At 33.5% G+C, this 26276-nt stretch overlaps 1 protein-coding gene across 4 annotated transcripts in view; it reads left to right on the top strand.

Annotated features, from left to right (window-relative positions):
• Window positions 1–26276, top strand: part of miple2 (midkine and pleiotrophin 2) — a 231366-nt gene that overhangs the window by 189461 nt on the left and 15629 nt on the right. For 2 of the 4 annotated variants that reach the window (XM_014234445.3, XM_070111854.1), the window contains exons 3-4: window positions 13292–14169; window positions 25518–25655. In XM_014234445.3, coding sequence (XP_014089920.2) covers window positions 13521–14169; window positions 25518–25655 — 787 coding nt within the window. In that variant the 5' untranslated portion in view covers window positions 13292–13520. Of the gene's footprint in view, window positions 1–13291; window positions 14170–25517; window positions 25656–26276 lie in introns of those variants that run through there. The other 2 variants (XR_011397080.1, XR_011397081.1) reach the window with 1 other exon arrangement.

The following is a 26276-nucleotide window of genomic DNA, read 5'->3' as shown; positions in this document are numbered from 1 at the left end:
AGACTAACACTTTCAATACCCTATACCAACTTTTTTCTCGTTAACACTTTGTTACTTATGCTTGCTGGCATCTTATATAATACACCACTCCGCCACTTTTGTCTTCGTGACTTTTGCGGCGCTGCCGGTTTGGTCCTTGGCTTGAAAAATGTGCGGCTTTGTCGGTCATTATACAAACTATGTACAAGTATATATAGATATATGTATGTAAATATGTAGGTACATGGCATTTCAATTAGTAGTTAACACTTCCGTCAGCCATGCCCACTTAGCCCGCCCTCTCGTGAACTGTTTGTGAGCGTTAGTTCATTTAAATTAATTCTTACCCATACTTTGTGTTTGAGCAGGCAACCACAGTTACATAACTGTTGTGCTTCTTTTTGTTTTTTTGTTTTTTTTTTTCTTTGAATCAACGATTATATACGATATCAGTGTGTGTATATATACATATAGTTGGCATTCAGAGTGACACACACACCTAACATACTAACATATACACCAGCTCAATTTTCTTCAAATTTTGTCCCATCCACTATTTCTTGCTCTCCTTAACAGTTTGCTGTTCCTTCAAGACTCTTGAGTACTGCAGTATTTCATTATTTCCAACACAAATACAACCCTTTTTTGCAAAAAGCAGTCATTTATACTCACACACACACATATATAGATATATATAAGTGCTACTAAATTTTTTCAATTACTACTTTTGCACTAAGTTGTTACTTTTTGCCATACCTTGCCACCTTCCTTATTCAGTTGCCATTTCCGCTCCGCCAGCATTTTCTCTTTGCCAAAAGAAATTTTCAACATTTCGTTTTTTTCTTTTTTCTGCTATTTTTACATTCACAAATTAATTTTTTTCTTTTTTCCTCGCTTTCTCGTTTTTCCCTTTTCCTTTTTTCTATTATTATTTGTTTTTTATACTTTTCTGCTTTTATTTTCGCTCTCTCTTCGTATGTTTTAGTTATCACCAGCCATTAAAATAAGTATGTAATTACTAAAGTGCAAAAATCGTCTGTTTCGTTCAGTCATCCATCACTTGCACTCTATTTTTCGTACCGAAATTCAACTTAAAATTATTTTTAATTATTTTATAGTACTTGTTTTTACTTGAAAGGGTTTTTATTTCAAGTATGACTTACGAAAACGTTGAGCCAATAAATGGCGGACAGCTGCAGTAGGCATTGTAATGTTATCTAAATGGAGTTCCTTGTACACAAGGATAGTTTGAACTTAGTGGATAGTACAGATCGTCAGTATTTCCTTCGGTTTCCTTTTAACTTGGATTTCTTATCGTCCAAATATATTTAGTTTATAGTTTTCACTTTCTAGATGTAATGTATCTAAAGCTTCAGTACCCTCAGCGAATTTTACTTTTTTCGGTTTCGGCTCATTTTTGGAGCGTCATTCGCCAGATTGTTGGACAGCTTCGACGTCATATTCATAAATTCACATCTCGTCACCAGTAGTGATGCCCAAAACATTAACCGAAATATGTTGAGTCGATCCATAAGCCATGTTGAGATCCTCTGCTATATCTCTGATGCCAACACAACGAGTGGTTGCACTGTTTACTGGATCAACAACTCGCATGAGTCGAATTTTCACTGATGATTTTCGAGACCTTCACTGAATGCTGTGTGCTATTCAAATAATTGTGTTCGTGATAAGATAGACTTCCCAAAACACTTCGGCAACATTTTCAACGATTCGTAATTGCGGTTGCTTCATTAGAAACACAAAATTTCAAGCAAGCTCGTTGTTCAATGGTAAAAATCGTAAGACAAACTATTCGAGTCCTAACGTCAAACTTCAGACGAACATACTTGTATAAAAGGTTGTACCATTCTAGGAAACAATTTTTTATTCACTCAGTTTGTAAGCGCACTTTAAATGGGGCAGCGCGGCTCAGATTTGATTAAAAAATATATATATCGTTTTTAACTTTATACCCTCTTATATAAGCATCGCACTACGATAGATAATTAGAATAACTTAAATATATCTTATTGGAGGACCAATGATAGGACACCTCTTAAAATGTTTTGCATATTCATAGAATAATCTGACCACTTTATGATCTATTTTAACTGTTCAAAATACGGGCAAAAATCTATATATGCTATCATGTGTAGACATCTAGTTTCCTGTGTATGAAACTGGTATAAAACAAATAGACTGGTCTAAACGTAAAGAGATAGCATAGAAAGACGTTATACCAACAATAATAAGAGCTATACACAAGCTCCCTTGTGTTGAGTTTGACTAAATAAATTTGTTGCGGCTTTGAAAAGGAAAACTTTTTTCAAGTTATTAAGACTTAAATACAGTGCGCATACGAGTGCGAATTCAAAAAAAATTTAACTAAATCATTTTTTCCGCAAAAAGTTCTCGGAGCTACGATAAATAATTATTTCACCATATTATATAATATTAAAGAAATAATTTCGCATTCAGATTTTCCATTTTCATGGATTTGAATCCGCTTTGCAATTAATAATTTTTTTCCCCCTCTCACACCTTTAACGTACAACGACAACAACAAGGATAAATTTTCCAAGACTTTTTCAATATTTTCCATTTTGAGCATTGACTATTTTATTTCCTCCCCACAAGGTTTTTGACATTGTAATGCTGATACCTTTGTTTGCATTGTTTTTTTAATATCCAAGCAGGTAGTTATTGTACACACAAATACATAGATATATATACACACATATACATATGTACATACACACATACATATACAGATATACATACTTGCATACACATATGCTGTGGCCAATACAGACATTGTTTTTATTACTAGTCGAATACGATGTGGGAATTATTAGATTTTTTGTTTCGGGTATTTCCTTCCTCTTACAAAGTTGTTTATACAAGGTTTTCCAATAAGAGTGGTATGATTTGAAAAATAAAAAAAATACTAATTATTAGGGAAATGCAAATGTTTTTTATTTAATGTGAAGTACAATCGATACAATTAAGTGCTAAATATAACATCATTCAAAAGACCTCCACGACTTCTTTTGCAGGAGCGAATTCGATGAACACAATTTTTGAGTATTTTTTCCACGAAATCAAGTCATATGTCATGAATAGCGCGTTCAATATTGACTTCTAAAGCTTGAAGAGAGTCTGGTTTATTGTTAAGGACCAATAATTTCAAATAACTGCACAAGAAGTAGTCTAATGGTGTTAAATCACAACTCCTTGAAGGCCATTTAATGTTCGGTTCAATAATTCGGTTGTTGCAAGTGCTGTGTAGCTCGTAGCCCCGTCTTGTTGGAATCAGATGTTGTCAAGACCAACTTCTTTCAATTGCGGCTATACAAGTTTGGTTATCATCGATCTATACCACTCTCCATTCACAGTAACGGTGTCGCCAGCTTTATTTCGAAAAAAGTATGGAGCGATGATTTCACCAGACCAAAAACCACATTGTCAATTTAGGTGAATGTAATGGTTGTTCATGAATAATTTGTGGATTTTCTTCGCACCACCAGAACCATATAATGGCAAAAGCGAACGAAAAGTTGTTTTTGCCCATATCTTTCCACGATGAAATTGTAAACATTACTGAATACAATGAAAAATATTGGAGATCATGACATATTAAAAATGAGCGAAACAACAAAAATCATGTCATCCCTATTGAAAACCCCGATAACTATGTAGTCAACATATCTGCACACATGCGTGAGGACATACATACATGTATTGGAGACCCCGAACACTGTATTTCATTGCTTAGTCGTTATTTTTTAATTAATAAATGGCTTTACTGACAAATGTTTCATACCATTGCGGTATCGGTGAGGTGCAAAATATGGTATACCAGGAAAGGTGAAACAAAACATGTAACGAATTTATTGTTGCAGCAATATTGGCTTGACAATTTGGCGTGCAATTGTTTGCATTGCCATAAAAAGAAAAACCGAACAGAGATTTTATGATTAGAAAGTTTATGTGCTTTTACATATAAACATACATTCGAAAGTAAATAATTTAATCAGCCCGTATATTTCGGAATTGCATGCACTAAATTCTATACTGCATCTTTCAGCAGCCAAATATTACTAGTAGTTCCTCAAAACTACTTGCTCTTAAATCAAAGAACGATCCCTTCTCCAAAGGTCGAATCTGTGTAATCGGAATGACAGCGCAATCCTTTCGACTATCTTATCACACATTGCTTTGTAGAATAAATATACAAATAATTTTTTGAAATTCACAAATGGATATACATTGGTATGGCCCAAAGATTATTGACGGAAGCTTTGTTGAGTCCAAAAAATTACAAATATAAGTTTAGTATTGTCTGCCGTGGTATGGATTATTTTCCATTCATCTAGATAATAGCGCCATCTACCGGTTTAAAGTTTTTCGAGTTATCCAAGTCAAGAAATTTTAATAAACCTTAGAGCTCATAAATTTGGATATAATATTCACAATTTCGATTCAATTTTTCCCATAAAAAAATCTGATTCATAAAAAGTTAGACAAAAATATATGTCTTTGTAAAGTTTTCAAAGCATAAGTAACACTTATACCACCAAGATTTTACAAATACATATTTCTGTATAAAAAAACTCAAATTAAAAAAAGTTCAACAAATAGCATAAAATATTTTGCAATCAATATTGCACACATACTTGTATATGTATATGGAAATACATGAACCCTCTATGAGTAACTACAGCGTAACTCTTATGGTTAGGTGAAATATGCCGTTTCACAGCTAACTTCTGTCTGTTTGTATTGGCAATATTTTCTCTTGAGAATTGTTGATTGGAAATTCCATTTCAAACCACTTCTGAGGCACTCTTGTGCATACGGATGAGTATTTGAATGCTATTTTACACCGTATCCAAAAGATATTGCTTCATGTGAGGCAAAGTACTTATACCGTTATGAACTTATGATTGATTTTTATGCTATAGTGTATGTGGTATGAGAGGCACTGACTCCTCAAAAAAGTTAAATTGTTGCATTTTTTTATCTCTTTTAAAATTGACTCTGAGACCGTGCATTTGAATATGACAATATACATATTTTTTCGAATAATTTGATGATACCTAAGTATTTTATTTCTATAACATATAATAAGTAGTTTGATATACTTACATATGTAAAATATTTAAAATTAATAAAAAAATACTTTTTTTTAATATCTTAAACCATTTTCTCTAAATAGAGTATATTAAAATACGTTTGCCACAAAGTTTGTAACAGACGGAGTCACATAAAAACAATATAAATCAATGATATAAATTGGAATGCTGGTAAAAATGTACTAGTCATATTACTCCTGTGGTGAAGTAGATAGCAATGTACGAGTTCTCTCCCAGTTTCCGACTGACATCGGAATATTTTTATCAGCTACTCAGTGGCAGCGTCAAACATGTGGAACCATCACGTTGTCAGGAATAACATTGAGTAATATCCCAATACTAACTTAAAGGATATTATTTTACTTTAACATATAGCTTTCAACCAATTTTTTCAATTAAGACAATATAAAAATTAAATCCTGAACAATTAAAAGTTTCGAAATATATGAAAACTCGTATCATAAAAACAGCAAATTTCACATAAAATATAAATTTTACTTCAACACATACACTAACGTAGCACAAACACATTTTTATTTTTAGTTTTGTAAGTTAGGAATGTCAATTTTGTGTGTAATATTAAATCGATAAATGCAGTATAATATCGAATAATAAGTTGGCACTGATGTCTAATTATTCGACGAATTCTAGTTTATGATGAAAATATTGTTTAATCTGAACTACTTACAAAAATTATTTCAACGTTTTTACTAAAAAATGGTTAAAAATCGATAAGCATATTATATTTATATATGATAAAATATATGTCAAATCAATGATAATTGCCTCGTTATAAAAATCTAAATTTTCACTATCGGCTAATGAAACTGTAACTGTCAAAAACCAAGTATAGTAATTAGTTGCTGAATTTATGCACCGATTTCACACCTAGGCAATATACTTATATCTTAGACCCAAATCGATTACTTTAGATTTTTACTCAGCAAAAGCTACAAAATTGTAAACCATTTGTTAAAGCTTTGTGATCAAACAATAATATATAAGTCAAAATATTTTATTACGAAAATTAAACGATTTCAAAATATGAATTATTGAAAAAAATCGATATCGGATTATCATCCCTAAACGATGCGTGATGGAAAAAAATGCAGCAACGCAAAATACCAAATGAATAATCATCGAAAACTATTTAAAATGTAAGAACAACAATAAAAACTGTGATAAAGTCAGTTTGAAAAAGTGTCAGAAAATATTTTCATTGAACAATGCGGCCAACTAAATTCGTTAGTGTTAGTGGAAAAGTGCATAAAAACATATGTGCAGCAAAATGTGCTATAAATTTGCTAGTACTTTTCATACATACATATGTATAGATATATTTATTTGAAAGTATATATATGTATATGTATGTATTTGTAGATGTATAATTCTATCTATATTTCCCGTTTAAGTGATTGTACAAACTGGGTTTATACCCAACGGCATTCATCATCCATAAATTGAGTTGTGTGTTTGTGACCAGTGGTTTCCTGCTAAACTGTCAAAAATATTTCAATATCCAGCAAATGCACTGCATGTCAATTAAGCACTTTTCCATGCATTGCTCCAAAGCTGCCAACTTCAAATTTTCTATGGAACGAAACTCGATAGGATTCGCCAATAGCCATACATATACAGAAAACCATTCTTTAATCTGTATGCAAACACATATACATACATACCAATTTACATATGGCAAATGATTGAAGAGGAGAAAGTTATAAATTAAAAATGGCTAATAAACAAATGACTCACGCTTCGTCTATTCTGTGTCTGACAGTTTTAAACTCTCCAATGAGTTAGAACACAAAATTGAGATAATAAATAAAAACGTATGCAGTGATTCTTAAATTAAATCGTATTCAAATTGCAGTCAATCAAATAAAATAATATTGATTTTGATTTTGGGAATTAAGTTTTTGGTAGCAAAAGGGGTTAATGAACCTTAACTTTGTGATTGTATTCTCCATATTTGCTTCGCTTTGAACATCTCATGAGTTGGTTACTTTTATACAAATGAAATTTATTAAAGATACTAAGAGAAAGTGAAAAATTATACAAGACTCTGCTTTTTATTTTTGCTTCATCAATAAATATTGAACAGCTTACTAAATTCATTTGTTCTACTTTTTTTTATCATGTATATGTATCTCCAAGGCGCATATTAACAGCTGGCAATTGAAAGAACCAGGGTTGCATTTTAAGCGATCATATGGTATTTAAAAGCATAAATGACACTCGGTTATCGAAACTGCTTTCTTTTCTAACTGATTACGCGCACAGGAATACAAATTTGGCCAGAGATATATTTATGTCCGCGATGAGTTTTTGGAGTAAATTGACTTAAGCGATTATATCTTCTACAAAAATCTGAAGTTGATTCGGCAAATAGTTACGGAGATATTAGTGTATTTGTAAGAATTTAACTTACGAGTGTGTAATTGGCGCTAACAACTTTAAACGCTTTTTGCTTGAAACGCTGTCCTTAAAGTCAGTGAATAAAATTTCCCCGATACATCTGGACTGACCGTCTTGAACTTGTCACACGCTCTTCTTAGATATATTTACAGTTAATGTGATAAAATTTTTGATCATAACAGCCACTCTGAAGTGTAAATTTTTTCACAAAGATTGACTTTTTTTTGGGAATCCATCATTTTGTGAAAAATCAAAATTTTTACTAGTCCCACGATCATTACCTGTATTTCTCTAAGGAAATAATAAATTTTTCGATTTGACACAATTTTAAGCGGAACAAGAAAAAACGTTAACTTTTGTTGCACCGTAGCTATAGTACCTTTCACAAATACAAAGATCCCTTACAAAAATTATTATCGGTCAGTTGGTATGCCTTCTAAAATAACACATGCGGTGAAGATACCTTCTCAAATGAAAAAGTTTTCCATACAAGCACATGCTTCCGATCGTTCAGTTGGCAACTAAATGCTGTAGTGGTCCGATATCGGCCGTTCCGACAAATGAGCAGCTTTTTAGGGAGAAAAGGACAGGAGCAAAATTTCAGATCGATATCTCAAAAGCTGAGGGACTAGTTCGCAGACGGACGGACAGACAGACGGATATGGCAAAATCGGCTCAGCTCATCACGCTGATCATTGATATGTGTACTTTAAAGGGTCGCTGACATTACCTTTTAGATGCTAAAAACATCGTGACAAACTTAATATAACCTGTTCAGGGTATACAAATCTTCCTCATTGCTAGCCACCGTTTTTCAAACGTCCTCCTACAGAGGCAACTGGATAAAGGAAATTCAAAATTTTTCAAAATGAATCACCGATTTTTACATTTCAAGAAATTCTGTAAATGTATATTATTTTTATTTATCTATTAAATAAAATGAAAATGCCACTTAAAAAATATATTCACAAAAACGCAATCTCTTTCTTGCAATGGATATAAACCATTAACTCACAAAGACACTTATAAACAAAAAGGAATGTCTAGGACAGAGTTGTTACACAAATCAAATTAGTAGGAAAAAACAGTAAAACCGACTTATTTCACATAGAATTAAAGCAGTAGCTCCGTTATTTATAGCCTCAAAACCTTGCACTTAAATTCTCGCTTCAGCAAGTAGGTTACGTATACGCCGTGCTGCACCTTGTGAAATACTCTAAAATTCATTGCTAATGTCAAAGTAGCAGCGCTATCTCGCTTTATTTTCACCAACTAATGCAGCTAAAAATAAGAAAAGCCATTACTTGCAACCACTACTGACATAGAAACTTGCCTGCAACGACTTTCACCGTTTATTCTGCGGCCGTTTATATTGCAACAAGAAAATGCGCGTTGCATCGCCTTGTTGTTGCATATGAAAATGTGCATTTTACGCAAATGTGTGCACATAATTTCGCTATAAAGTGTTGCCGTCTAGTGTAAATTGCAATTAAATGCAAATTGCAAGTGCAAATTTTATTTTATTTTTATTTTTATTCCTGCCGCTCTTGAATGTGTAATTAATTAAGCGTTAATTGCCGACCACAATGAGAATGTAATTAAAGTTGTTATAAAAATTAAAGCACAAACACACATACGCTTGGCATTGTTCGGTGGCTGAAATATGCTTTTGTTATGTTTGTATATGTGTGTGTATGGTAAGTGATTTTGTTTTTAAAATTCTTAATAAAGTTCAAGTGCGACATAAATTATTTTTAAAAGTTTTCCTCATACGTGAAAGTTTAATATTGATGAAAAAATGTGGCAAATTTAAGAGATTAATATTTTCTTTTAAAAGCAGCTAACACAGCTCATTATTGAAGAGATATTAAAAAAGCTTGCTGTTGGATATTAAGTTAAGCTATAGCTTAAACCAATGGCAGTCGTAAAAGGAAAAAGAATATATACGAACCAGATTACCCACGGAAACGAGATGGATTCTTAATACACCACAAGTTTTTGTTGAAAGCTCTTTCTCGATTTTTAATACAGCAATAAAAAGCTTCGTAAAGTTCGCCATTATTTTTAATAAGGCGGTTTGAAGTGGTTTCTGTAGCTACGAATTTGACTTCACATGTGGATGTTTTTAGATATAAAATTGTAATTCACTTTCTTAAAACAGAATCAGTTTCTTTTTATTATAATTAAATTATTTGTTTACCACAAGCCAATCCAATACGCAACCAAGCTTTCACTTAAATTATTTATTTTCACTGAAACAATGAAAATTTAAATCACTATGCGAATAGTTACTTTAAAATGTACTTAAGAAATCAATATTAGTTCAATTTTCAATTTAGAATAGAATTTATTTAACTTTCTACGCTAGTAAAGCCTTAATGCATTTAATTTATCACTTTTATTCTGATTGGCACTACTTTCGAAAAGGAATTTAAGGACTAGTTAAGAATGTATAGACTTTTCTACATTTCTATAATCACTAAGTTAAATTGCCGATAGTGGTTAAAAAAAAAACGTTGACCTTTATATTTATTTCGCTCGAAAGTGATTTAAAGTATATAGGGCTCTCTATTAGTCACACAACGCAAAAAACTAGATAATATATCAAACAACTGATAAAGATTTAAGATTCTAATATTCATCGATAATTAATCCCTTCAGAGGTATACTAAAGCACGAGATCGATGTGCAAACACTAGTATTGACTTTAAGCCGATACAATCATACCAACGCCAAATCCGAAGCGAATTTTTCAGATTCGAAAACAGGGAGCCAAATCTTGCGAACGCGGGACTAAGCGATGACACTCTTTTCGTATTTGAAAAAAAAAATGTATCACAGCAATGCAAGAATTATCGTGTTGATAATCCATGAACTTTCTGCTCACAAATTCTGTCATTGACGACAAACCGCTTTATGTAAATGCCTCAAAATGGCCAAATACGAATTCATGGTGAATCATATCAGGGTAATTAAAGAATGAGCATCACCTTGAAATTTGACCGACTTTGACGTGGTTTCTCCGGTTTCAGTGCATTTTTTGAACTCTATTCGCTAAATTATTGGACAGTTCCGACGTCATATTCTTAAACTTACATCTCGTCACCAATAATGATGCGTTTGATGCATGTAAAATCCTCAAATATGTTTGTCAGGCATATCTTTTGAACCTCTACTTGACATCGTTTTCGCAAGAGTATCAGGTCTTTTGGTACAAGTCGAGCATTGATATGCTTTATACCCAAAACATTAACCAAAATTGGTGAGTCGATCTATAAGTGGCAGACAAACTTAACAGGATTAAATGTTTGGTTGGAACTTTAGGCAATATGTTCAGTCTTTAACAAAGATAACTCCAGCCATGCAGAGTCGTCTTATCAACTCCAAAATATTATTTACTTCAAAGCTTAGTGCATAAAACCGCATGTCAGTGGTAGAAATCGGAGGTCGGGCCCTTCAAAACAAATAAATACCTAAAACCAGAACCTCAAAACTTTACAATAATAATTGCCAAAAAATTAACGCCCACAGTTACGTAATTTAGTTTTATATGGGACCAAAAATAGTTTTTCTTAAAATTAATCACATAGTAACCACAATAAGACTACCATAAATAAAAGCAATGCTCCAGCATAAATTGCAGGTAACTAACAGAGCCTAGTCTAGTATAAAATAAACTGGCTAAACCATTCTTAACTCAGCCAGTCTAACTTTCTACTAAGTACTCTCATAAAATATATTAATAATATAACTTAATCTGACCTCGCTTATGTATAAAACAAGTTACGCTTACATAACCTAGATGTAAATAAGCCTTAAAATAACTTTTTAATAGAAGTGTAAGGTTATTGAAAGTTTTTAACGGTAGAAAACTTGCAGCTACAGAAATAACATCAAAGTCCTTACTTAATTAATAGGCACAATAGACCTTAGGTCGCAGTGCATTAAACAAATGACTTCCTAAAACTTAAGTTAACCTAAGCTCAATCAACTGAACTTTACCTAAAAGTAAAAAACAATATCAAAGGAAACTTAAGAATATCCGTACACTAAAAAAATTGCATTATATTGGCCTTACTTCATTTATAAAACAAATTAATTTTGTTTCAATACCAATCAGACACACACAAGCTACAACTTTATTTTTCTTTTTTTTTAAATAAAGCGTAACTTTTTCAAAATTCTGTGTCAATTAGAGACTTTAAACTACAAAAGTCAATTATATGTACTAACATAAACTTTAACTGTACTTAGTTAAATAAAATTTAACACAGCTGAACTCTACATTTAACACAAACTACAATATAATCCCATATAACCTATAACCCAAACTATCTTGCCAACTAACCTAAAACCCATTTTACAAACATTCTTTACAAAGACACTGCGAAGGAGAATGTACAAGGCTACAATATCATTATTTCTGAAAATCGAATTTCACAGATAAATGAAGTTTTTGATTTGCTACATCTTCGTGCATTTTCTTTCGCAGCAGAAAGTTCAAAAAACAAAAAACAAAAGGAGACTTGTTGGCAGTTGGCGCAAGTGGAAAATACGACGCACATGTTTCCGATCACGCCTTATTGATTTGTTGCGAAATGCGCGCTTGGAGAGCGATGCACAACCACTCATACATGTGTAAGTGACGTGTACTCGTATGTGTGCGTATGTGTTAAACTGCAACGAAGCAAATAAAGCAAGCGTTGCATTTCTGCACTATCACGACAGCAGCTGGCGATGATGGAAAATTGGTTAGTAGCGGAATTTGTGCTATTTCACACTTTTCGTTTCCCTTTCTATACTCCGTTCTTCGATTCTGTTGTTAACGTCTTTTTTTCGTTAAGTATGCACTTTTTACTTCCCATTCACTGCACTTTATTACTTATGTGTGTATGTATATGTATGAAAATGTGAGCAGCTAATGTTGCGCTGAGCTGGTATCGATGAAGTTTTAAACGTTTTACTACTCGTGAATTGGATTTTTTTTTTTTGAATTTTTTCTATGACAGCAACACCAACCAGCTGCTGCAATGCATAACAAATTTCAAAACGATTGGATCTAGTGGCCTGTCAATTGACTTTACTGCTCAAACAAATTTTTATATCCAAACACGATATTATGTCTAAGGAATAAAGCATTTCAGAATAAATGTCACTCTTACAAACTCTTTTCACTAACCTGGATAAGTTATGAAATCAAGACACATAATTTTAAAGCTTTACTTTTACCTTTAATTTATAATTATTTATGGAACGCATAAGGAATTACTTTTTCTATGAACAACTATATTTTAAGGTTTTAAAAACAAATTTTTTTTTATTAACCGTAATTTGTCTTTTAAAACCGGTCTAAAATTAAAAAATAAAAAAAAAACTAGGAACAATGAAGAACGTAAATATACCACTTTGAAGAGATATTCGCATATTCGCTTCTATCGATTGTTTAACTTTGTGATATTATTTTTGGAGCACCATAAAATATTTCTCAATTAATTTTAGGGATAATTGACGAAAGCTGGTAGATAGAATTTTCACTGGTCCTTGCTGTAACAGTAATATATAAATGCTTAAATCTTCGTTATAAAGCTATCATTCTGTTTTAATCTTATCCGGGAACTGACACATACAGCTTTGGAACTCGCCAAAGCAATTTCGAGCCAATTCCACTCACAAAATAGATGTTTCTTTTGTTCCCACTATATATCTTGCACTTCAATAACTTTTCTTTTTTTTTTTTTGTACTTCTCCCGTCATTACAGAGATTTCTTCTTGGCCAATAGTTCACCATCAAATCTGCACACCAACCGACAGCTACAACAACAGCAACGGCGTTGGACGACGAGAAAACCCAGCCGCAGTACACGCACTGCGATTCGGGCTAGCAACGCTGTCGCCAGGGCTAGAAAGCCGACACCACTCGAGGCCGAGCAACAGCAACAGCAGCAACAAAAACAACAACACCAATCCAAACGTCAACTCTTTGTTAAAATGAATCTTCTAATGGTCTGCGTACTCTTGCTGGTGGCATTTATCTGCCAGCCAACATTGATTTATGGTCTACGAGGTAGTCACAACTCCGCCGCCGCTGCTGTCCCAAACACCCACGGCGACCACGATCTCGTCCACCATCAGCGTAATATCAAAACATTTGGCGGTAAAGTGAAACGTTCACGCTCCCATTTACCACACGCTTCGGTCGCCGAACAGGCGAATGCCAAGCTGGTCATGGCGATGGAGTCGGGTGATGTATTGGTGCGGCGTGCAGCGCGTGGTGCCAATGTTGAGGGTGGCGATGACAGCGCAACCAACGTTGATGCAGTTGCTGTTGGTGGTGGAAAGCGCAACAAGAACGGCAACAACAATAATAAGAAACTGAACAAAAGCTCGGATGCGTCGAATAGCGGTCGCAAACAGGACAAAAAGTTCTCAGCTGCAATTGGCGGTCAAGCACAACCACAACATCACGGCAATGGCAACAGTAATGGTAATGGCAACGGCAAGGGCAGACAGCGCCAGCAACTGCGTTCACAACAACATCAGGGACACGGCAAACGCGGCGGCAACGGCAATGGCAGTGGTTCGGGCACCAAAGTACGCATGGAGAGCGTGGAGAAGACCTCAACTTCGGAAAAGTCACGTAAGTTGTGGACAAAAACCAAATTAATCAGTTATAGTTGGAAGATTATTAGATGTAAGTAAAAAAAATTTATACCCGGCTGCCAAGACAGGAAACCATTCTCGAATCTCAATTTTAAGTCAAAAATTTCAGTACCAGGGCTGCAGACAGAGTTTCAAGACTTTTTCCAACGCATAAAGTTTTCGAAGATCCGAATTTATCAATATATCAAATCAGAGTGGTCTTTCTGTAAGATCACAACTGCGAACGGAATTTGAATCTAAGATCCATCGAGTTATCGCCAAATATTTAAAGTTTTCCATATTTCTTAGTTTTAAAAAAGACAAAGGTACAAAAGGAAGCTTGATGTATTATAAATTGTGCTAGAAAAGCGAAGCTGTAAGTTACTGTATGTTAATGGATAGGCCGTTAAGACAATCAAATAATGTTATCTCCATTAACTGAAGTTTCCTAGGCACGTCCGATAACAGAGTATTGATATATCCACTGAGCTTAGTAATTAAACACCGCAAACTAGAAACAAACCTCACTTTCGATGACGCATTTCTTTCGTTAAAACTCATAAAGACGCCCGTTGCCTGATGGGAATACAAAACTGATGAGCAAACCCGTTATTCATTATTTTTAGACAAGAAGAATACGGATTTTACAAATTTTTCTGACCACTCAGAAATAGTTATTTTTTGTTTAGATACCTTTAACTTTGCTTTCTTAATTTCCTATTTAGAATACATATTAATGCAAAATCACTTAACCTAAGGCAACAAAAATAGATTCAATGCCAATATTAATAGCAATACTTACAGCGAAGAGTATACATGTTTATTAAAGAAAGCCGAAAGCAATATCATAACCTAAACTGGTTAGCATACCCAGTAAGAAAAATACTCTGTGTTGGATTTAGCACAAATGAAATAGTCAAAGTCAAATTGAATATCTTGCTGCCTGTCAGACTTAATGAAGCCATATAAGGAAGGTAACCTTGAGATAAAAAACTTTGGATGAAAATGGACGTGTGCGATTTTTGACTTCCCCAGCTACCACCAAATGAATATACAGATATCTATTAGTTTGGTTAATTTTTAAATAGATAGATACTCGAACAATAAATAAGAAATAAAGACAAATTTTTTTGCGCTCTGCAATTAAAAAATAGGTTTAGTTTTACAAATACCTACAATCAAATTAGACCCGGACTGATCCATTTAAATTGCACGCGCTAACAGAAGCGATAAAAATTCTAGATTGGACACATTTTGGTTAATGTTTTGAGTATGAAAATGACAATTTTAGACTCGTACCAAAATACCTGAATACTGATGACGTGACGTGGGTTTATGAATATGAGGTCGAAACGGTTCAACAATCTTGCGAACAACGCTCCAAAAATTAACCGAAATCGAAAAAACCAAAAATCGCTAAAGCTACTGAAGGCCATACTGGCCGAGGCTTATAACAAGTGTATGGAAAATTGGCATGATTGTATTATTTCAGAAGCCTACTTTGAAAGCGATAATAAAAATAGTTCGGGTCAAATTTGATCAGTAAGTGTATATTCAAATTTTTTTTTGCTGAAATTTTTCCTACTTGCACCCGTTGCAAAAATTTATATAGATGTATAATCATTAAAGGGTGGAAACACGATATACTCAAATATTCTGTTACTGACCTCATTCGTTCAGGAAGCTGTACATGTAAATATTTCTATTTGCGCTGGTATTGATGCCCAAGGGTGATGAGCTGCTGGAAAATTGCGCACAACCTTTTTTGCATTCAAATTAGCCAATACAAGCGAAATGGTTAAGAGCATCGGACAAGAAAATAACAAAAATGAGCTGTGCACTTAATTTATATATATAAACATACACATTGCATATATATACGATTATATTAGTATATATATATATATGTATAAGTATACATATATCAGTATATATATTGTATATTTTCGCACATCGATACGCGCCCTTCGCACACACACCTAAACACCTCAGTACTAACGAAAGCAATTACCAATTTATTTATGTAGGAGTGAAGCAGGAAAGTAATAAGCGGAAAACACGATAAGAATGTAGAAACAACAAGACAAGCTGACTAATTTTTCTTTAAGTTAGAGAAAATATGTATGTAGTTGTTGTATGTTGACTGAAGACTTTTGGCTGGGCGTTGTTAAGCGATTCGGTTGTGGCTGACAGCAACAGTCAATGCGGGCAACGATTGATGAAGCTATTAAAGGCGTGTCTAAATGTAGACGTAAAATGGCAAGAAGTTCCCATAAACAATACACTTATTCGAACCCAAGTGCATGCAGACACATACCAATATAATAAAAAGGGCTTATTTTATTGCTTAAACCAATGAACTTAAAATTTGTTGATGGATTTTTTTCATTGCTTGGAATTGAACGAAAGTAATTCAAAGTGAGAATCAATCTTCTTGCCATTATAACATATCTCTATCAGCAACTTACTTGACCATAACCTCTTTTTAATATTCGCCAATTTTTCAAACAGCTTACCCTAATTAGGAGACGACGAGTATTATTCACGTACATTTTTATGAATCTGAGGCAAAGTGGGCAGAGGTTTACTGGTAGAACGGGTTTACAAGATATTGCAATCTTCGCTACTTGTAGTATGCAAATGTCTCAATAAATCCTTAGATACCCAAGATTAATAACTTTAAACAAGATCGCAATATATTCAATGTTTTTATAGTCATTTTATCTACTAGACCTTCGTACTAAAAAAACGTTTCTGACAATTTGGTGATGGCTTTGCTCAGTATTGTTTGAATACGCGTCAAAGACGGCCACCTATAAAGAGAAAGTACACGATATTTTACAGTTTTTCATCAAAATCAGCCCGCTAAAAGTATATATAATGTTTCCAGAACTGATACTGTAACAACCAATCATTCCCAGTTTTGGTTTCGTCAACTCCGATGTTCCATCTGCGAATCAATGTTAGATCGCAACAAAATCCTTTCCTTTAGCAGATGGTTACTGGTAATGAAAATTAGGTCACTTACAAGAACGTCAAGCGAATACTGTCGTGGTCAAATCGCGGCGAACCGGCGCAAACAGGGACTAAGCCAGGATGGACGGTCATGAAGATTTGCTATGTTTGTGGTAAGATTATAAGAGAATCTACTACCATGAGCTGCTCTCCGATTGCCAAACTTTAAACTCGGGCCGATAATGTCAACAATTGGACCGTCGCTCAGAAGCGGCCAGCTTTGACCATCAGGAGAGGAATTGTGACTCGTCAAAAACTCCGGATAGTCCTAACGGACTTCGTCTCTTGTTCACTGTTAACGAAACGAAACCACAAAAGCTTTGGTTTTCATTTCGATTACTTGCTGAACTTGCTCATATCTTTTATTAAATATAATAAAATCCTTAAAGTCAAAGAAAATGGACTACTAACACCTTAGAAAGTAATTGAATTGAAGACTCAAAAAGTTAGCCAGGCTAGTTTTCTCTTAGTTCAGCTCTCTTTTTTCTATAAACGAAACAAAAAATCTCTCCGAGTTCACTTGCTTAATCCTACAAAATCTTGTACGATGTTTGCCCGCGAATCTATGAAAATAGGTTTATATGATGTTTTTTTCTGATGGTACCCTAGATCTTATTCCCACACACAGATTTTACAGGATCGACATCCGACATCTGATCTAATCGACGCTCATTTTCATTGTAAACTTCAGCTTCTTCTTCGATGATTCACCGAAATCTTATAATAAAAAGCCCTAGATTCTCCTATTCTTTAGTCTCTTTGTGTCTTCTACTCATTATAGAATTCTATGGTAACTTCAATTATGAAATATGTTTTTTCGAAAAGTACAGCGGACCTTGATCTGATATCCATAGTTTACAGGAGAGTTTGTCTTTGCAAAATTACTTTTCTCCTTGGCATTTTCGTCGAATAGTTCCGTGCTGTGAAATGAGCTATAGATTATGAGAAAGTTTGTAGTTTGGGAATTAAGATCCGATCAATTCGTGGTACACTGTATGGGAGCCATATAACTATACAAACTCATTACGTGTATACTTTTGAAATCGAGGATACATTAAAATAACTTGCTCAAATCCATTTTTTAGTATAATTACCCTCATTAACAACATACATTTCCAAAGCTGATCCTACTTTATCTACATAATATAAATTTTTTTTTTGCCGTTTTATGTATTTGCGGTAAATTTTAAAATAGCAGTAAACGATTTCGCCATTATAAGCATAGCCAGGGTTCATAATAACAGCCGAACGTATACGAGTGTATGAATTCCCAAGCGAATGTTTGGATAATCTCACGCGTGCACAACATAAATAAAGCGAAATCATGCACTGCATTTACGCATACGAATTTTACTACCGCAATTTATTGCCATGAGTATTTATAAATACACATATACATAAATATGTATGAACTTATACTTGTGTGTGACATGAATGGGCGATTTTTGAGAGCTACCAGTTTACCAGGTCAGTGTGTGAATTTTGAGTATTCCATTGAAAATCTCTAAGGATACGCACACACATGTGTTTATTGTCGTTATGTGTACTCGTATGTACATACATATATGTATTTTCAGTATTATATCCATTTTCGTACTCGGATAGAGTTAGGATAAGCAGCTGAAAGCTATAAAGTGCAAAATCTTCGTTAATCGTAATCTACTGACAGATATTTGCGAACAACATTAAATATATAGCTCAAAACACAGCAAGTCAATTCTCATAAATAGCTGCATAAACGAGACCTAAGGCTTACCATTTCCAATGTTTAAGGGTATTTCATTTCCATTTTAGAATCACGTTGACTTTTTCACCTTTTTCTAAGGTATGTTATGTTCGTACAATAATGGAAAATAAAAAAGGTTATGCAAAGTATTTAGATATATTCTTAGGTTATTGTGAAAGTGTTAATTTGCGAAGTCATTCGCCAACGTATTTCTTATGCCTTGCTTGAGGCAGAAAGGACTGTGTAAAAGCAAAAGCATTTTTTTTTGTAACAAAATATGCGAAATTAAAATTTCATAATGTTAAGTAATTTCATTTAATTTTAATAAATTAAAGTTGGGCAGGGAAATGGAAACCAATAAATTCAATATTTCGGAACTCGAGGTGATATAACTGTTTTGACCAATTTTTGTACCGAATGAACCATTTTTTCAATAATATGATTTGACACCTTAGTCTACATAACAATAATAAGTGAAATTCCGAACGCAATGCGGTTCTGGACTATTCTTTTTGGGTTAGTCATCAGTGCTGCCATTTTGGCTATGTGAATATGAAGGGATCTGCCTGTTATAAAGCGATACTCCAACTTATTTCACAGGTCTGGAAAATATATTTTCTGACGTAACATTCTCATAATTCAAGCCAAATTTCTTCCGATTTCTGACTGATTCAAGAGGCACCAAATCTGGAGAATATGGTGAACAGGTCAGCAGTTTGTAGCCTTATTCTTCCAATTTGGCAGTTGCAATGACAGATGTGTGAGCCGATGCCTAGACATAGTCGAAGAGCACTCTTTTCTTCGCCATATGGGACGGTTTTTTCTGCATTTCGATGTCGAATCAACTCAATAATTCAGTATAGTAGAGTCTGGTGATCTTTATGTGGTTCTATAGGTGGTCGATATAAAGCAAACCTTTTTAAGCCCAAAAATGGTACCCTTCACCTTTCTGGTCAGTCATCGCTTTCTTTCGGAGCTGGTACGCCGAGGAACTGACACTGTTTCGATTGTTCGTTGGTCTCTGATGTGTACCCGTAGAACCATGTTTTTTTGAAGGTCACGAAATGACGCAAAATTTCGCTTAAACAGCGTCAAACATTGCTATCAAGTGGTCCCATGGTTGGACTTATTGTCTGGAGGGAGCAAATACAGCTTTCTTATGCCCAATATTTCATCCAAGATATGACCCATACGGTCAAAACGAAATTTTGACTGAAATTTTGAAATACGTCTCTTTTCTCTTGCGTTAGTGCTAAGCTTCAGTATAATACTATGAAACGCTGTATCCTTACCACCCTTATCCCAGACCTTATTTAGGACTTAAACACCTTCCAAAAATATCAATTCCTTTGATTATAACCATTTTCGACACAAACGCAGTCAAATGTCACAGAAAGATTTATTAAGATAACAAACACACTGGTTATAATCTGATTCTTGTGTACTATTGAATTATGCTTGCGTAATGGTTTTTTTCGAGTGAAAACGGCTCACTGAATTTGGTTTTATGAAATACGCTTTAAATTTCTTCTACTGTAGGTTGTTCAAAAAATTGATAGCTAAGACAAAATCATATTACAATTACAAGTAAATTGGTGAATTTATTAAAAACATCTAAAAAAACACTGACACAAAAAACATTTAGTAGTGTGGACCCAAGGCAAATGAAAAACTTACAGTCTTTTTATGACAGGATGGCTGTAGAAAATTATGAAAAAAATGTAATTAACTGCAGTAGTCGTACTAACCCGCATTTACTTCACCAAACTAGATGAAGGAAATTTGAAAAAAAACCAAAAACAAAAAACAATAAGAGTCATGTCAGTACCAGATGAAGCTAAGGCTTAGCTAGGGTTTGCACTGTCAATTTTCTCTAGAGTGACATGAGTATGTATAATAAAAGGCGATGAATAATGATAACAGACGATAATTTATAAAAAAAAATGTTTGTACGCATATTATATACTTGTATTGTCAATACCCATATATAAATTCTATATTGTCAATAATCATACATATATATATGTACATATATATGTAGTTAAATGCATATAACTTGAGCTCTTTACTGAACTCATATACAAATCCGAAGCATTCCACACATTTCTTACCATTTCTCTCCACACAAGTAGAGACAACCGTTAAGTAATTTTATGGTTGTGTGTGTGTGTGCTTAGCAACTCGCATGAATCACTGTGCAAAACACACGAAACGAAAATTATATTGTCCAGCTTCCTGCGGGAGTTCCATTCGAGAATAAAGTAAAAAAAGATATGAAAACGGAAAACGTATGGATAATTGCTTTACGTGTGTATGCGACAAGGTTTTTGCGAATACGGGAATATTGTGTCCTTGCGCTTACAGACACACATCTGTACGTATATAACTGTAAGTATATATTGTAGTATACGTACATATGTGAGTATATGTTTTGTTAGCGAATAAATAAGCTAGAAAACATTTTAGGCAGCTTTAACAGACAAACTACACATTTATGTTTTTCATATTATGTACTCATTAATGGTTCAATACATATGTACATATGGTACATGTAAATAAATTAGGTCTGCACAAAACACTAATACGCAGTTTTTTAGACTTTTTTTAAATGTAAACCTTTATTATTACAATCAAAGAGATGTATCAGCAGGATTATTTAGAAGAAGTGATAACGATATAGGATATCCCTAGTTCAAAACATAGTAATATACCTATGGTATAGAATAAATCCATCTAAAATCACTTCATAAAGTGTGAAAAAAAATATAAATGGTGCAAAAGTATGGTAATTTCATGATCCATTTCGAAGTTCCCAACTATTTTAAAGAAAATAATACAGAAACTTCAAATTTAATAGGGAATGATTATTATCTTTCGAAAAAACATTCTTTGGTATTTTAGTTTTGAAGATATTGAAATATGACTATAACTAAAAGCAGAAGGACTAAAAGTAAAAAAGCTCATAGGGTGAAGGACACTGACTTCTATGGTAATGGACCCGAGTTTTAACTGAACAAGGACTGATTTTCATCGTTCTAGCCCAATTTGGATCGATGGGTTTATATTACATCTTAAAATACCCCAAACTAGAGAATGCACGTCAAGTTAGTTTTGGAGAATAGGCCAAGAAAGTTTCAAAATTAAGTGGTCGTTCTCATGAGGTTCGAACCAATTCAGTCATAAAAATTTTTCTCGAACGCAATCTCAGATATCCACTTAGAAAACATAAAATTAAGTCTTCCAGGTTAATGTCAAGACTTATTCGAAATAATCTCCGCATGAAAACCTACCATCGGTCAACTGGTCATCTTCTTCAATCAGCTTCCTCGGTGGCACACGGTGGCACACGGTCAACACCCATTAAAGTATCTTTTTTGCATTTGAAAAAATGTTCACTGTTAAAGAACTTTTTAAAAAGATAACCAAAATATCGGGGCAACTTTCAGAGACATAGAAATGTTATTCTAAGGCTTCCACGTGGTCACGATGCAACTGCTGTAATAATTTGCTGAAGAGCCTCCTGTATAACGTTACACCTCTTCTATTCTGTTAAAAAGGCGGTCAAAACTGGTTTTTATGTGTATCAGCAGGATGATTTAGAAGAAGTGATAACGCTGTTAAACAATACTCTCTTCAATGGAGAGCACTGGATCTTCCAGCAATATTATTGGTTTCATAGCTGCAGATGATTGACCGTCTGGACGTCCAGATTTGAGTCCATTAGTCTACGGTTTGTGGTCAGAGCTGGACGAGATAACCACACAGAAATTTAGAGAAACTGTGCGTGCAGCTAATGATCAATGATCGAATCGTTTAATTGCTTGTGTGAAAGCAAATGGGGATCAGAGAGTTGGTAAGAGACAAAGAACGAGAGTGAGCAGGAAACTATCTCGGAATTAAATGGATGTTTTTCGTTTAAGGACAATGGGTAAAAAAATGTGTTGTCTTAATGACTAGGGCCACAGAGCATAGCTAAAAACAGTTCGAAGTTTCTTTTGAACTTTAATTTGCTAATAAAAAATATTTTGACGAAAATCGAACCCACCTAATGTATTTACTTGTCATTTTTTACGGTTACAATATGCTGATAAAAGAGAAAAATACGCACACTTTAGTAGGCACATATAGCAAACATATGCATCTGTATGTACGCTGCTGCGGTCGGCATTGCAATGACAAGAGTTGATGAATTTTGTGGGTTTTTGTGCGCAGTTAAAGCCAATTTGCAACTCATTTGCCGACATTGAATGGAAGTTCGGCACAAAAAAGTCGATGCTACAACTTAGCTTAATACCCAACAAACATACATACGTACCCACACAAATATATACATTTATTACTCGTACTATTACTCGTATTTGTACAAATATTGCGTAGCTGAGTAAGTTTGTATGTAAGCATACTTGGTGAGTGAAGCGTAGAAGTTCGAAGGTCACGAATATAAAGAAATACAGATGTCGACCATTTGTTCTCTTACAAAGGTTAGCCAAATAAATGTGCAGTCCATATAATGCTGCTTTAACTTGAAAACTTTGAAAAGTATTTCAAATGTTAAATTAAATTTTAAGCGAATTGCCTGAAGCCATATTGCCTTAATAAGAATTCTTTGTCGAGCTTGTAGAAAATGTCTATTGCAAGGAGAATAAATGTGAAAGTTAGCAGAAGTACAAACACATTTTCGGGAAAACTGTATGGAGACAAGTTTAGTACAACAAGTTTACACTGAAAAAAAAATGTATGTGTACAATAAATTATTGCTTTTTATTATAATCGGATTATTTTCAATTATAAAAGACTTTATAAAATAAATTTTAGGGAATAGGGGTAATAATTATACTAACTAGACAGGGTTGCAAATAATGCATTAAAAAAATAATTGAATTAACATTTGAATTAATACTTTTTTTTGTAATCCTGCATACGGGATAAATAAAAAACAAAATTTTAATTCCACATATCGGACAATACGGATTAAAAAATTAACACAAAAAATTGTAGTCACAAGAATATAATTAAGAATTACAAAAAATTAACATTTTTTCGCGTTTGAGTACTTCATTCATATTAAAAAGTAAAATTTTAAATTGCATGAATGAAATTTTCAATTTTTAATCCCAAACGTTTTGGATTGAAAATTAAATTTTCATTTTTATTTGAAAATTTTGAAAATTTTTTGTTTTAATTTTTAACCCCAACATCGGAATTAAAAACTGAAAATTTAATTTTTAATCCCAACAACGGGACATTTTTCAATTAAAAACTTCGCAACTCTGTAATTAGAATAGATAAAGAAGTTAGTTAGATAAAAAGGTTAAACGAAATTATTTAAAATAACTTTTAGAGCCATTCAAATAAGTGAATATTCCAGTATCTCCCTCACTAAGCAATCATGAGAAAATTTCATTACAATATACTAGTACTGCAATACCAGAGATCGATTCAGGATGACTATACGAGTATATATTAATTGTATTAGAAGTATTATTCTTCGTTTATTTTTCTGAGAATTCTATCTCCTGCTGTTAAACTAAAGACTGCATGAGGGTCATGATGCATTTTACCATTTTAATTCATTTCGAGCTCCTCTAAGAAGGGGCACACCTATTATGAAATTAAAAACAAAATTGATTTCTTTCATATTTCCATAGGTTAAACCTTTAAAAATATTATAATAATATACTACTCTAAATTCCATCAGTTAGTTTTTAAACACGTTTTTCTCAAATCTACATTTTTCTAATTTACTTGAGTCATTACTCGGAGGCAAATGATCTATATACAATTTCTTCTACAGGTTTTGTATATAGTTCTCGATACAATAGTCTACCAATTTTTAGATCTTCTCAAAAATTGAATTTGCGGTAAACATGAACCGCAATTTTGTCAAATCACAGTCACATCCGGGTGACTGTCTGTCCGTCCGTCCGTCTGTCCGTCCGTGCAAGCTGTAACTTGAGTAAAAATTGAGATATCTTCATGAAACTTGGTACACATGCTTGGTAATGCAGATGGGCGTAATCGGACCACAGCCACGCCCACAAAACGCCATTAATCAAAAACAAATAAATTGCCATAACTAAGCTCCGCAATAAGATGCAAGACTCTTATTTGATACAAAGGATCCCATTAGGGAGAGGCATCTGCAGTTAAAAAAAAATTTTTTAAAGTGGGTGTGATCCCACCAATAATAAACTTAATGTGCATATCTCCTAAACCGCTAAAGCTATAATAACCAAATTCAATGAGAGCAAATGTTTTTGCACCTCTACTGACGGTGTGAAAATGAATGAAATCAGGTGACAAGCCCGCCCACTCCCCATATAACGATCTCTTGTCCGTTAAGGGTGTGCTTGTGGAAGGAAGAAATTTTCATTAAATAGAAATATGAATACACTCGTATTGTATACATATGTGCTATTGGCCAATTTTTCACTTATTTACCAAAGTAATTAGTATCTTATTCCCATGTGTTCAATTTTATTTCATTTTGCTTTCGGCTTTCTTTTATTTTTTATTTTTATTTAATTTTTTATTTCTATTTCTTTTTACTTAATTTATATTCATCTTAATTTATTTTCCATTTTTACTTTATTTTAATACTATAGAATCTAGTTGTCGTTACTCGAAAGGCGCTTGGACCGACTGCGATCCCAAAACTAATGTGCGCACACGCACTTTGACGCTCAAAAAAGGCGAGGCTAGTTGCTTGGCCACCAGAACCATGCAAAAGAAATGCAAGAAGCGTAAGTACAAACATGTCTGCGAGTAAATAACTACAGTTAAGGAAACAAAATTATTTAAAAAGGATAAATAAATATGTACATAATTAACTGTTGCAGGCAGCACAAAGTGTTAGACAGGGTGTTACAAAAAAATAAACTTCAAAAACTTTAAACTCGTTCTCCATAATGTAGTTTTAATAAAGGAGATATCAAAATTAAAATTTACTTTTTCGGTATGTTGATATATAAAATTCATCCACTTTACAAATCTTATATTTTCGGAGATATCCCGATTTCACAGAAAATAAACAAGTATTTCCTGATGAAAAACTGACCGATTTTCTTTGTTTTCACTATCATTGTATGTTAGAGAACAGTTCTGCAAAATTAGGAGCTCTTCGCTTTTTAATTGAAGGCATTGTACCGGAAAATAAAATAACTGAATAATCGGTGGTATGGGAGGAATGTGATTTAGTTGTCCAATCTGGCGGATTCCGACAAATCATTCTATTGGAATCTTAAAATGCACCTATCTATTTAATTTCCTTCGGATATCTCAAAAACTGACGAAAAGAAATTTTTATGATCCCGAAATAAACTTCAACTAAAAATTCCCTGGCTCGAAACCGGTTTTAGATCCAT

The sequence above is a fragment of the Bactrocera oleae genome, chromosome 6 (assembly GCF_042242935.1).
Source record: "Bactrocera oleae isolate idBacOlea1 chromosome 6, idBacOlea1, whole genome shotgun sequence".
In the NCBI taxonomy this organism is placed as follows: Eukaryota; Metazoa; Arthropoda; class Insecta; order Diptera; family Tephritidae; genus Bactrocera; species Bactrocera oleae.
Note: the sequence above shows the minus strand (reverse complement) of the source record. Positions and strands in the feature narration are given on the sequence as shown.